General features: G+C 40.2%; 1 protein-coding gene across 1 annotated transcript in view; it reads left to right on the top strand.

Moving 5' to 3' along the window:
* TDRD1 (tudor domain containing 1) overlaps nucleotides 1–14130 on the top strand; it is a 43817-nt gene that overhangs the window by 13309 nt on the left and 16378 nt on the right. Inside the window, exons 5-12 of the mRNA XM_070433237.1 lie at nucleotides 2315–2459; nucleotides 6562–6667; nucleotides 7344–7407; nucleotides 7744–7848; nucleotides 8069–8251; nucleotides 10832–11003; nucleotides 12050–12136; nucleotides 13919–14086. Of these exons, the coding sequence (XP_070289338.1) occupies nucleotides 2315–2459; nucleotides 6562–6667; nucleotides 7344–7407; nucleotides 7744–7848; nucleotides 8069–8251; nucleotides 10832–11003; nucleotides 12050–12136; nucleotides 13919–14086 (1030 nt within the window). The remainder of the gene's footprint in view (nucleotides 1–2314; nucleotides 2460–6561; nucleotides 6668–7343; nucleotides 7408–7743; nucleotides 7849–8068; nucleotides 8252–10831; nucleotides 11004–12049; nucleotides 12137–13918; nucleotides 14087–14130) is intronic.

The raw sequence follows: 14130 nt of genomic DNA, 5'->3' as shown, positions 1-14130 counted from the left end.
GGTAGCCAGTAATTTAACCATTCCTTTAGGATAGGTCTGCTGGTGACAAATTCTCTTAGTTTTATTTGAGATTTCCTCTTCATTTTTTGAAAGAAAATTTTCTTGGATAAGTTTCTTAGTTAACAGTTCTTTTCTTTCAGCACTTAAAAAATATCATGCCACTTCCTTCTACCTCCATGAAAAATCTGTTCTCTTTTGAATTGTTTTTCTCCTCTGTATAAGATGTTGCTTCTCTTTCTCTGCTTTTAAGCGTTTTTGTTGTCTTTAGCTTTAAGAAATTTGACTAAAGTGTGTCTTGGTGTGCAGTTCTTTGAGTTTATTCTCTTTGAGTTTGCTCAACTTCTTAAATATGTAGACCTATCTCTTTTGACAAATTTTGGTCACTATCTACTTGAGTACTTCTTTAGCCCTGCCTTCTTCCTCCTTTGCTTCTGAGACTCTTCAGATACATGAACGTTATATCTCGTGTTGTAGTCCCAGAGATGCCTGAGGCTGTGCTTATTTATATTTTCTGCTCACTCTGTTTTCTCTCTCTTGTTCGGATTAGGTAAGTTCTGTAGTTTGATCTTCATGTTCACTGTCTCTTTCCTCTCTCCCCTCCTTTCTGCTGTTGAGCCACCCATTGTGTTTTTAATTTTTGTTATTGTACTTTCCAGTTTGAAAACTTTCATTTGGTTCTTATTTCTTTTCTAAGACTCTCTTTTCCTTCATTTCAAGCATGTTCATAATTGCTTGTTGAAGTATTGGTGGCTGCTTTAAAATCTTTGTCAGATAAACTTAACAGCTGTCCTCTTGAGTTGATATCTTTTCATTTTTCCTTGTTAATTTTCCTGTTTTTTAGTATGACAGTTTGCTTCTATTGAAACTGAGACATTTTGGGTACTATGTTATGAAACTCTATATTATTTAAATGTTCTGTTTTAGCCAACTTCTTCTGACACTGCTCCATCAGGAGAAGGGGGGTGTTGCCAGGTGGAAGTAGTTGTTCAGGCTCCCCGCTCAGGCTCTGTGGACCCCAAGGGGGTGTTCTTCCTTGCTGCTGGGTGAGGGTGGGGTAAGGTGGCAGAGAATGGACAAACCAGAGGGAGATTTGGAGGTGGGAAGACTTGGAGACATTCATTATTGTTGAATGGTGGCAAAAAGGTCCTGACTGTCTACTAAGTCTCCTCTAACACCACCCCAATGGTGGGGAGTTGGGAGGTGAGGGGTTTGGGTGACACTTCGTTTTTTTCCCCCTTTTCTTTTTATGTATTTCAGAGAGGAAGGGAGAGGAGGGAGAGATAGAAACATCAATGATGAGAGAGAATCATTGACCGGCTGCCTCCTACACGCCCCACACTGAGGTTCGAGCCTGAAACCTGGGCATGTGCCCTTGACCAGAATCGAACCTGGGATCCTTCAGTCTGCAGGCCGATGCTCTGTCCATTGAACCAAACCAGCTAGGGCTGGGGTGACACTTCTTACTGCCAGATGGAAGTCCAGGCTCCCATGTGGTCTCCACAGGGAAGCCTGGCAGGGATGAAGTGTTGGCTTCCTACTTTGTTGGCCTTCTTTGATGCCACCCTGGTGGGAGGGCTGCTACCTCATTATAGCCTGGTGAAAGTGGAAGTCTCAGCTCCCCACTCTACTCTTTTTTTTTTAAGATATATTTTAATTGATTTTTTACAGAGAGGAAGGGAGAGGGATAGAGAGTTAGAAACATCAATGAGAGAGAAACATTGATCAGCTGCCTCCTGCACACCTCCTACTGGGGATGTGCCCGCAACCAAGGTACATGCCCTTGACCGGAATCAAACCTGGGACCTTTCAGTCCACAGGCTGACACTCTATTCACTGAGCCAAACTGGTTAGGGCTCCCCACTCTTGCTGGTGGAAGTGGGGGCCACAGTTTTATCTGCAGTGTTTGTCTAGAGTAGAGTAGTTATTGATAAAAGCTTTTCATCTTGCCGGGCTGCCCCTTTCCTAGAGAGAGCAAGCTTTTGGTTGAGGCTTTTATTGTCTGCATCTTTTGATGTTTCTGGATTGCTGGCTTCTCCAGCACCCCGTCTGGGATAGATAGATGAGGCAAAAAGAGAACTCAGAGAACCCATCGCCACTTCCTTCTGTGAGTCGCAGGGTTCCTAGCTTATCTGCTGCCGTCTTTCAGAGTAGGCTTATGTTTGTTTTACATGTAAGTCCAGGGTTTTTAGTTTTAGTTAGTGGGAAGAGTAGGGAAATGTAAATCTTTATCTTCCCAGAAGAGGGAATTCCAAAGCTAGTAGTTTTTAAATGTTATTACCAAGTTTTAATACTGCTATTCTCTTTTTTTTAATAGAAGCCTAGCAATAATGTGTCTCCTGCAAAGTCAAAAAATATACACAAGTTGGTTGAGAATTCCTTGTCCATAAATAATCCAGCACTCTTCAAATCCTTAGGACCTCCTCTTCGATCAACTACTTGTCATCGCTGTGGCCTGTTTGGTAAGCATGTTGCTCTCAGTTGTGTTAGATTATTCCTTTACATGTTTGAAAAATATCTTGATTACAGAAAATTTAAAATATATTAAATGTAAATGGAATAATATATATGCAACATAGACCCATCTCTCAGTTTCACCAGCCATCAACATACAATCGTTTGTTTATCCATACTTTCCCACTCTTATTGCTTCTTGTTTTTTTATAGTTTTTTTTTTTTAGATAAAACTTTCATGCATTGAAACGCACAAACTCACACCCCATCTAGATAGAGAATATTTCCTTCTTCTCAGAAAGTTTCCTCATGCCACTTCCCAGGCACTGTACTTCCTAGAAGCAGCCACTGTTTTATTTTTTTTAATAAATTAATTTTGCCAGAATTTCATATAAATGAAATCTACAGAATTTCATATAAATGGAACCATACAGTATGGGCTCTTTTGTATAAAACTTTTTGCATTTAGAATTATATTTTTGAGATTCATCCATGTTGTTGCATGTACATTAATTATTTTTTGTTTGTCGCTGAGTAGTATTTCATTGTATGATTATACCAGTTTATCTGTTCTTTTGTTGAAACATTTTGCTGTGTCCAGTTTTTGCACTCTGCATATTTTTGCACAAGTCTTTGTGTGGACATATGTTTCATTTCTCTTGGGTACATACCTAGGAGGAGAATTGCTGAGTCAAAAGGATAGGCATATGTTTAACTTTACAGGAAACAGCCAAAGTAGCTGTCTCATTTTAGATTTCTATTGGTAACAAGTTCTGATTCCTTTACAGCTTTGTGTACTTTAGGGATTTTCAATCTTTTTAATTTTAGCCTTTCTTGTGGGTGTGTAGTGATATCTCATTGGGGTTTTAATTTGCATTTCCCTCATAATCAATGGTCTTGGGCAGTTTTTCATATATGTATATATATATATATTTTTTTTTATTATTATTTATTTATTGACTTCAGAGAAGGAGGGAGAGGGAGAGAGATATAGAAACAGCAATGATGAAAGAGAATCATTGATTGGCTGCCTCCTGCATGCTCCACACTGAGGATTGAGCCTACAATTCAGGCATGTGCCCTGACCGGGAATCGAACTGTGACCTCCTGGTTCATAGGTGGATGCTCAACCAACTGAACTTCGCCAGTCAGCCTCTATTTCTTTTAGAGAAGAGGCATTTGAGGCCAGCTTGGTTTTGTTGTTTTTTGGTAACATGTTTTTTTCTTCCTGGATACTGATAGGATTTCTTTTTTAATCCTCACCCAAGGACATGCTTTTCGATTTTAGAGAGAGGGGAAGAGAGAAGGAGGACAGGAGGGAGGGAGGAAGTAAATCAGTTGCCTCTTGTAAGACCCCTACTGGGGATCGAACGATCGAACCTGCAACCTTGGTGTATTGGGATGATGCTCTAACTCCGTGGTCGGCAAACTACGGCTCGAAAGCCACATGCGGCTCTTTGGCCCCTTGAGTGTGGCTCTTCCTAAGCCTTAGGAGTACCCTAATTAAGTTAGTAACAGTGTACCAACCTATATAGTTTAAGTTTAAAAAATTTGGCTCTCAAAAGAAATTTCAATCGTTGTACTGTTGATATTTGGCTCTGTTGACTAATGAGTTTGCCGACCACTGCTCTAACTAAGCTATCTAGCCAGGGCTGTTTTGTATTTTTGTTGTTGTTAATTCTCAGCAGAGGATATTTTTGTTTCCCATTGATATTTAGAGAGAGTAGAAGGGAGGGAGGCAGAGGGAGAGAGAGGTGAGAGAGACACATCAATTGGTTGCCTCCTGCACATGCCCTGACCTGGCCCAGAGATTGAGCCTGCAGCTCAGGTACTTGCCCTTGACCAGGAATCAAAACAAAGACCTGTCAGTGTGCGGGCTGACATTCTAACCACTGAACAACACCATATTTTTAATGGCACAGAGTAAGCCATGTCACAGTCTGCTTGCACAAGTTACGTTAATTGCCACAGTTTTTCTGTTTCCTTTGGTTTCTTTTTTTTTTTTTTTTAAATTAAATCTTTATTGTTCAGATTATTACATTTGTTCCTCTTTTTTCCCCCCATAACTCTCCTCCTTCCAGCTCCCACCCCACCCTCCACCCTCACTCCCCACCCACTGTGTTCATCCATAGGTGCATGATTTTTGTCCAGTCACTTCCCGCATCTCCCACACCCCTTTTTCCCCCAAGAATAGTCAGTCTATTCCCTTTCTATGTCCCTGATTCTATTATAATCACCAGTTCATTCTGTACATCAGGTTATTTATTCACTTGATTCTTAGATTCATTTGTTGATAGATGCATGTTTGTTGTTCATAATTTGTATCTTTACCTTTTTCTTCTTCTTCCTCTTCTTAAAGGATACCTTTCAGCATTTCATATAATACTGGTTTGGCGGTGATGAACTCCTTTAGCTTTTCCTTATCTGTGAAGCTCTTTATCTGACCTTCAATTCTGAATGATAGCTTTGCTGGATAAAGTAATCTTGGTTGTAGGTTCTTGGTATTCAGCACTTTGAATATTTCTTGCCATTCCCTTCTGGCCTGCAAAGTTTCTGTTGAGAAATCAGCTGACAGTCGTATGGGTATTCCCTTGTAGGTAATTGAGCCTCTTTCTCTTGCTGCTTTTAAGATTTTCTCTTTGTCTTTTGCTCTTGGCATTTTAATGATGATGTGTCTTGGTGTGGTCCTCTTTGGATTCCTTGTTTGGGGTTCTCTGCGCTTCTTGGACCTGTAAGTCCATTTCTTTCACCAGGTGGGGGAAGTTTTCTGCCATTATTTCTTGAAATAGGTTTTCAATATCTTGCTGTCTCTCATCTTCTGGCACTCCAATGACTCTGATATTAGACCGCTTAAAGCTGTCCCTGAGGCTCCTTACACTATCTTCACACTTTCGGATTCTTTTTTCATTTTGCTTTTCCAATTGGGTGTTTTTTGTCGAATCTTTGGTTTGATTATTGTACTCCTCTGGTCTGCTATTGGGTATAATATTCTTTATTTCAGTCCGTGTATGCTTACTTTCTAATTTCTTTATCGTAGCATCGAGGGTCTCATTAGTTTTCGTGAGGCTCTGCACAAATTTATGGCAAGCCCTCAAAATTGCGATTCTTAGCTCCATATCCTCCATTTCTGTCATGTTTTTTTGTCTCCGCATCTTTTATGCTTTCTTGGTGCACCCCCTTGTGGTCTCTGTGCGCAGTCTTGTTCTAGCCAAGCCTTAATTGTTGTAGTTAACACTAGAGGGATTTGACCCCCAGGCCGACTGGCTATAGGAATCAGCTGTATGGAAAACGTCTGCCTTCTGGGGAGGCGCTAATCCAGCCTTTGCCTGAGGCGATCGGCAAATGGCTGTGCGCAGAGTTTGGGCGGGGCGGGATCAACAGGGCGGGCGGAGGGAGCAGTTATGGCCACGCTCAGTCCCGTTCCCAGAGGCTCTGCTTCTCAGAACCCCGGCAGCCGCTGCAAACCTCGGAGAGAAAGCTGCCCTCAGGTTCCAACTGATGCCGGATAATCCCGCTTCTCCCGTTTGAGTCTGGGTCCCTAGAGACTCACCCGGATCTGGAGCCCAGAGTCTGAGACTCACTCCCGACAGAAAACGACAACCGCGCCCTCAGCCACCAGCCCGCTTTGCGCGCGCACCTCGGTACCTTTGTATTTTCCACACTGCGCCGCCTCTGAGCCTCGATTTGCTGTTCTCTTTCCTTCTAGTTGTAGAGTCTCTCTTCAGCCAGCCTTCCTGTGGTTCTGGGTGATGTCCGTTCAGTCTTTTAGTTGTATTTTTGAAATGGTTGTTTGCGGCAGCGGTCTCCGGTGTTTACCTACGCCGCCATCTTGGTCTCCTATCCTCCAGAGTCTCCTTTGGTTTCTTTTATAATGCGTTCTGGGCTCTACTTTAGAGAAGTCAGTTATATCTCCAGTCTGTCCTCTCCTTCCTCTGTATTTGGAGAGAGCCAGGAAAGTTTAATCTTGACACCTAATTATAAACATCAGAAGCCTCTTCAAATAATCTTGATGTGATTAATAGAATGGTGTTTGATATGTCTGGTCTTTGAAATTGTTTTGCTCTGGGCAACAAGTATTTGGAATGAAATGTTATGGGCTGTTTTCTGTAGGGTCGCAGAGGTGTTCACAGTGCAAGCAGACATACTATTGCTCCATAGCATGCCAGAGAAGAGACTGGTCAGCACACAGCATCGTGTGCAAACCTGTGCAGCAAAAGTAAGTGTGTGTTTTTATTCATTAGAGAATATTTCAACATTTTTTCCTGATAGTATAAAGATCAAATCAGGTAAGCAGCCCACAATGATAGATGCTGTTACTTTATTCCTATTTATTGAGGTGTAATATAAAGTGTGCAAATCTGAAGTGAACAACTTTAAGAGTTTTCATGAATATATTAGGTTGGACACATTAAGATTTAAAACCTTAAGTGATTTTGTTGTTTGTTTTTAATGACTAGAGCTTAGAAAGCTCTTTTAATTATGTAGCCTTTACTAAGTTCTAATAAGGTGGAACTCTCACAGTGCTTCGTGGATTGCAATTTTGAAATACACCAATCTTGTGTGCTATTTACCAGTTTACAAAACAGTTTCACATATATAACCTCATTTCATCCTCAAAACTGTTTGATGTAGGGATGTTCTCCATTTCACAGATCAGAAAACTGAGGTTTGTAGATTGTGGCTATCTTCCTCTCACTAGGTGGCTTCTGGAAGAAGCACGCCTGTGCACTGGGCAGACCATTGCTTAGGAGGTTGTTACTGTACTGTGATTCTGTCTGGAAGAGGCTGTTTGCTCTTTTTGGATTTTGTTGATTGAGAATTTAACATAATTGTGGTCCTTACTCTTAATTAGCTCTGTATTATAAGTGTTATAATTAATTGCTTTATTTCAGTTTCCACAAACTTGAAGACAATAAATCATCTTATGAAATAAAGAACATGGAAGTGAAAAATGAGGTATGATGTAGACTCATTTCTGCATTTCACTAGTGTTGGTTTAAGAACAGAAGCCTCCTGCTGAATAAATGTGCACACCCTAGGGATTGGTGTGGTGACCGTTGGGGCTCACTGAAAATTGTTTATGACCAGCCTTTTTCCGAAAAGGGCTTGCGATGGCCGTGTCTGTGTCAAACCATTTAGACTAGTGAGGGGAGTCCCTTCTTTGCATTCCCTGCACTCAGACGTTCTCTAGCCTCGTCAGCTATTTTGACCTTGATTCCAGCAAATAATAGCCACAATATCATTGAAATATGTGCTTGTATGTAACCCTCTTATGTGTTTTTTTCAAACCAGAGTGACTGTCCATTTGGAGTTACTAAAGAAATAGCCATTTCTGCTGATAAAATAATGTTTTCTGATTTGAGAAGTCTACAACTCATGAAAACCATGGAAATTAAGGTATTTGTTGTTTAATCTTTGTGGACAGAAATCCAAAGAACTATGGGTTTTATTTCCCTGTTTTCTATTTTGAATTCATGGTAGCTACAAAATTTAATCTGATGAAATTAATAGATTGCAACAACTATCTTTGATGCTTATTGTATCTTAGTAAAAGCTTTAAGAAACGCACATTTGCTTGTGTTGCAGTGAATTTTTACATCTTTCCTATCTTTGAAAGGGTACAGTTACTGAATTCAAAGATCCAAGTGACTTTTATGTGCAGTTATATTCTGCAGAAGTTTTAGAATACATGAACCAACTTTCTGCGAGCCTAAAGGAAACATACACAAATACAGTGCATGAGGAGGATTATATTCCAGTTAAAGGGGAAGTTTGTGTTGCCAAGTACACTGTTGACCAGGTAACCTCTCTTGAAATGAATTATTTAATAAGATGTTTTAATTTACTTTGGTTGTATCAACTTGACACCAGAGCTTTTAATGATGCTTTAGGTGGCTTAAAAGCGAGACTGGTCCGACTTCTGTTTTTCTTTCTTCCGTCAGTCTTCCAGGCTCTGTTCGGTTGCTTGCTCCATGTGCAAGGCCTCTCCAGCTCTGTTTATGGGCTCCTCAGTGCTGCTTCCAGGCTCATTGCTAGCCTTAGAGCTTGTGTTTATTTGTGTAGCTGAGGCACCAGGGTGTCATAGAGTCGACTGGGCGAGAATAGCTTGACAATATTTGTGTATAGCACAGTGGCCTACTTAAACAATTTTGAACAAGATTACTAGAAAATTATGTTAACTTGTTAATTGAGTGCCCAGGAATAGAACAGTTGGCCTTTCCTTTACATGTTCTATAGAGTGTTTGAGAATTTTTCAACCTAAGATTGTGAAATGCTACTAGACACTTTTCCAAAGAGGACATACAGATGGCCAGTAGACATATGGAAATATGCTCAATGTCACTATTCATCAGAGAAATGCAAATTAAAACTACAATAAGGTGTTACCTCATACCTGCCATAATGGTTAACATCAGTAAATTAACAAACAAATGCTGGCGAGGATGTGGAGAAAAGGGAACCCTGGTACACTGCTGGTAGGAATGAAAACTGGTACAGCCATTATGAAAAATTGTATGGAGTTTCCTCAAAAAATTAAATATGGAATTGCCATATGACCCAGAAATCCCACTTCTGGAAATATATCCTAAGAACCCCAAAACACCAATCAGAAAGAATATATGCGCCCCTATGTTCATAGCAGCATTATTTACAACTAGAGGCCCAGTGCACTTAATTTGTGCACAGGTAGGGTCCCTAGGCCTGGCCAGCGATCAGGGCCCATCTGCGGGGTGACTGGCAGGGTGATCGGGGAGCTCCCGCAGGCACTACCTTGGCTGGCCTGGGGCCGCCTGCTCACTGCCCCGCCGCCAGGGCCTGCGAGCTGGGGGCAGCTCCTGCATTGAGCGTCTGCCCCGTGGTGGTCAGTGTGCGTCATAGCGACTGGTCGTTTTGCCATTCAGTCAATTTCCATATTAAGCTTTTATTATATAGGATAGCTAAGATCTGGAAGTAGCCCAAGTGCCCATTAGTAGATGAGTGGATAAAAAAGCTGTGGCACATTTACACCATGGAATGCTATATGGCTGTAAAAAAGAAACTTCTATTATGACAGCATGGATGGACCTGAAGATTTATTATGCCAAGCAAAATAAGCCAACTAGGGAAAGACAAAATATCACATGATCTCGCTTATATGTAGAATCTAATGAACAGAATAAAATGATGAACAAAATAGGTCCAGATGCATGGAACAGACTGACAGATCTTATAGAGAAGAGAAATGGAGGAGACAGAAAGAGGTTAACCAAAGAACATCTATATATATGTATATGTATATGTATGTGTGTGTGTACACACACACACACACACACACACACACATATATATGGCTAATATGCAAAGTGTCCCCTCTGGAGTTCGACTGGGAGACCAGGAGATCAATCGCTCGCTATGATGTGCACTGACCACCAGGGGGCAGCGAGGAACAAAGGAAGGCCCCGGCTGGCAGCCAGAAGGCCCCAATCGGCCCTGATCGCTGGCCAGGAATAGGGACCCTACCTGTGCACGAATTCCGTGCACTGGGCCTCTAGTATATGCCTATAGGCATAGCCCATGGACACAGACAATAATATGGAGAAGACCTGGGTGGTTTAGGGGCTGGGTGGAGGGAGCAAAGGAGAGGAAAATGGGGGACTTCTGTAATGCTGTCAATAATACATTAAAAAAAAAAGATCATGAAATGCTTTTTTGAAGTAGAGTACCATTTTATTTCATTTCAGACCTGGAATAGAGTAATAATACAAGACGTTGATATGCTACAGAAGAAGGCACAAGTCTTATATATTGATTATGGAAATGAAGAAATAATTCCATTAAACAGAATTCAGCAACTAAACAGACACATTGACTTGTTTCCTCCTTGTGTGAGTCTCTTCTGCTTTCTAAATTCCTAATAGTGGCCCAGAGGAGCTGTTTTTAATGTTTTAATAGATACACTATTTGCTTGTTCTGTTCTGCCATGAGTGCCTGTTGGCACGTCTTTTTCTACCGAGGTAAACATTCTTTGGTTTTCTTGGCTAAGTACTACCTTGGGTGAAAAACTGTTAGCATTTTTAGGCATTATCAATCTGCTCTTTAACAATAATCATTTTTATACTTATTACACTATTTGAAAGTGACTTGAATTGATATGTAATTGAGGGATAATTATTCTTTACTCAACTCTCAAGCTTTAAGTCCCACAAGTCAAAGCACTGTGAATAGGGTACCCAAAGAGAAAAATAATTACACATAAAATTGTTTATGTGGTTTGTACTCAAAGATTTTTGAAAAATTTTATGCATGAAAGCACATCTTTTTAAGCCTTCACATACTTAACTAGAGAAAATCATTTTCAAATACTGATTTTTTTTTTAGTAACTTGCACAAAATCTTTCAGGCCATAAAGTGCTTTGTGGCTGATGTTATCCCAGCAGAGGGGAATTGGAGCAATGATTGTATCAAAACTATTAAATCACTGTTAATGGAGCAGTTCTGCTCGGTAAAGATTGTCAACATCTTGAAAGAGGACGTGGTTACCTTTGCTGTGGATGTTATGCTACCAAGTTCAGGTAAGACCTGAATCTTTCTTTGTAAATGAGGTGTTTAATACGTTGTTTAGTCTCCACCTAATCCTCAGAGAAGAAAGAGAAACATGAAGTGAGGCCAAGTAAGCTCTGCTCTGGGGGCATTCAGACTGTGAATGAAGACCTGTCCTTGGCTCTGCTCTTGCAGTCGGCAGTGTGTCAGAGACATGGCATGAGTCCACAGAACTGAGTGGATTAAAGGGTAGATGTAGACAGTCTGGGGCGGTGACGATATTGTCCTTTCAATATAACCATGATAATATCTACTTCTGAGTTCTCCTTTATTGAGAAATTCAGAAATTTCTCTTACAAATGCATTCATTTTTATCATCATTACTTTTTCTTTGAACAACCTTCACAGAATTGTATTTTGTTAGTATTGAGACTGTAAGTACATAGTGTTCAGGTTGTGGAAATGAAAAACACTTTGGAATCCTGTTCTTTCATTCTGGCTTATATCTGTTTGAAAAGTGACTTCCTACCATGTGCTTAAAATTGCCTCAGTTTCCACCCTGTTACTCCTCTACTTTTAGAGGCTCAGTATCGGTTGGTGACTTGGTAGAAAATGCAGTTAGTCCTGTTGTGAAATTAAGTATAAAATCTATGTTTTGTTTCATTGGTATGTATGTTTCATATTATGACTTCAGCTTTTGGATATTATTTCAGAGAACTTGAAGTGCTGGCTAAGCCTTGTTTCAGTCATACTTTGTGTCTGAGAAGAAGTCTTGTGTCTTAAATTCATTTCCCCCCATAAACAGTGGTCTTTCTAAGCATGCCAGTAAGGTGGTACTAAATGTTAATCAGAATTTTGAAGTGAAATTTTCATTAAATTTTCTGTCAAGTGATGAAGGGAATTTTAAAGCTGAGCATTACTAAAACATACTTTGCACAAAGGAACTGAACTAGTAAGAAATATGCTGATGTGTATTAATAGCTGTAATCTCTAAATCATGTAATTGTTAGTCATGTTTTCTATTTATGCTTTGCCTTAATATTTAGCTCACTGTACATCTGTTTTCTTAATCACTTAGGAAAACTCTTAGACGATGTGCTTGTAGAAATGGGATATGGCTTGATACCTAAGGGACAAAATTTTAAGAAGCAAAGTGCAGTTCAAAGTGAGTATACACATTAATAGTGAACAGTATAGTGACTTCTACTAAACATAAAAGCACAAATGTCACAGTGTCTGGTTCATTGAAATGCTAGCCCTTCTATAAACTTTATACGTGAAAGATGATAGTTTTTATTTAGTAATATATTATTTCTAATCTCATTGTCCCCTGCCTAGTTTTCTTCCCTGTCTTTCAGATTAATCCTTGACATGATAATTATCAGAGATTACAAACATCTAAATATCATAACACTTTGGGTTGAGGTATTTTAGCTAACATTTCCTTAGTTCAATTTGCTTTTCTTCCTTATTTGGGTATTCCAGCAATAATAAACAGTGCTAAACCATTCTGTCCTAGTAGGATGGTGTTTCTCTTTACCTTTTTACTTTTTGTTTACGTGTGTGTAGTTTTTGTCTAGTCTACAAGAAGTTTTGCTATGAGCATTTTATTTTCTCATTACCTAGTCTTATGTGTTTCTTGTATTGTGCTTTTTCCTGTACTTTTCCTTTACCAATTCAGTCATATACCACATAACAACAGGGATATGTTCTGAGAAATGTGTCACTAGGTGATTTGGTCATTGTGCAAACATCATTCAGTATACTTACACAAACCTAGGTGGTATAGCCTGCTACTGTAATAGTATGTGCTCTACTGGCAACTCAGAAGGTTTGTTTCTAGTAGCAGCACCATAAACTCATGAATAATGCATTACGCTATGTTACAACATCGCTAGGTGATAGGAATTTTCAACTTCCTGTTGTAATCTTCTGTCGGGACCTCTGTTACATATGTGGTCTGTAGTTGACTGAAGTGTCGGTAAGAAGTGCATGACTGTACTGTAGATGAAGACACACTTCCTTGTCCCTGCTCATTCATCCAGAGGTGATCTCCAGATTAATGATGCCATGATTAGATGCATCTTGTCACATAAACAAATTTAACTCATCCTTAAGTCTACCTTCTCCTTCACCTCCCATCTTTTGCTCCGATTGGTAGCCGAGTCTTTATTGATTTTTCTTCCTAAGTGTTCTTTGTATGTTTTTTTCTTCCTTTTTCTATTACCACTTTTTTTAGTTCAGGAATTCTTAACATTCGAGATGATTTCAAAACCTTTTTTATTTTATCTTTTTGTTTCTGGTCTGTATTCTTATACTACTGCCTGTATGATATCCCTAAAACACAAATCTTGGTGTGATAACTGCTGAAAAGCTTTCAGTAGTTCTTTGCCATCTAGAGGAGAAAAACCAAACACTTCCTGGTCTAATAGTAGTCATGGTTGAAATCAGAAGGGTTGGTGATGTCTCAGGGATAGTGTGGAGTGAGGAAAAATAGGGAAGGGCCTACAATGTAACTGAGGAGCTGTGCTGGGAAGGTGGGAAGAGCATGGGGAAATGTTGCCAGAGCAGCAGGGGAGTAATGGTTTCTAGGAGGCAGTTATCAGTAACAGCAGATGCTGCAGAGGGGTCAAGTGGAAGGACCGGGAACCCCCAGAGCAACACCGGCTTTACTCCTGCATCGTGGAGGTGTGCAGAGGAGACACTGGCGATTATACAACAGCGTGAATGTGGAAGTGCAGGTGCAGTGGGAGCACCTGGGAGAGGCACCTGGTCCAGACTTGGCAGGAAATTATCGGGCTGTTGGAGGATTGGGGGTACTTTGAGGGGTGGGTCTGTGAGCAGCACGTATTAAGATCTAGAGGTGTGGAAAGCATGATTAGACCCGAAAAACTGAAAATTTTGATTAGTGAAACCAAAAAGACTTACTTTTCTGTTTTCTGATCAGGTGAGCCTGAAGATGTTGGGAAAATGACAGCTGAAAACAAAATTGTTGTAGACAGAAGAGACTTAATCCCAAAAGTGTTAACTTTGAACGTAGGGGATGAGTTCTGTGGTGTAGTTTCCCACATTCAGACGCCAGAAGACTTTTTTTGTCAAAAACTACAAAGTGGACGTAAGTCGCCTTTCTCAGCTTGGCTGTCAAGATAACTTCAAGAG

This window comes from Myotis yumanensis, unplaced genomic scaffold (assembly GCF_028538775.1).
Source record: "Myotis yumanensis isolate MYYU_CA2020_CCGP unplaced genomic scaffold, mMyoYum1.0.hap1 SCAF_13, whole genome shotgun sequence".
Lineage (NCBI taxonomy): Eukaryota > Metazoa > Chordata > Mammalia > Chiroptera > Vespertilionidae > Myotis > Myotis yumanensis.
This window is presented reverse-complemented; position numbering and strand designations above follow the sequence as displayed.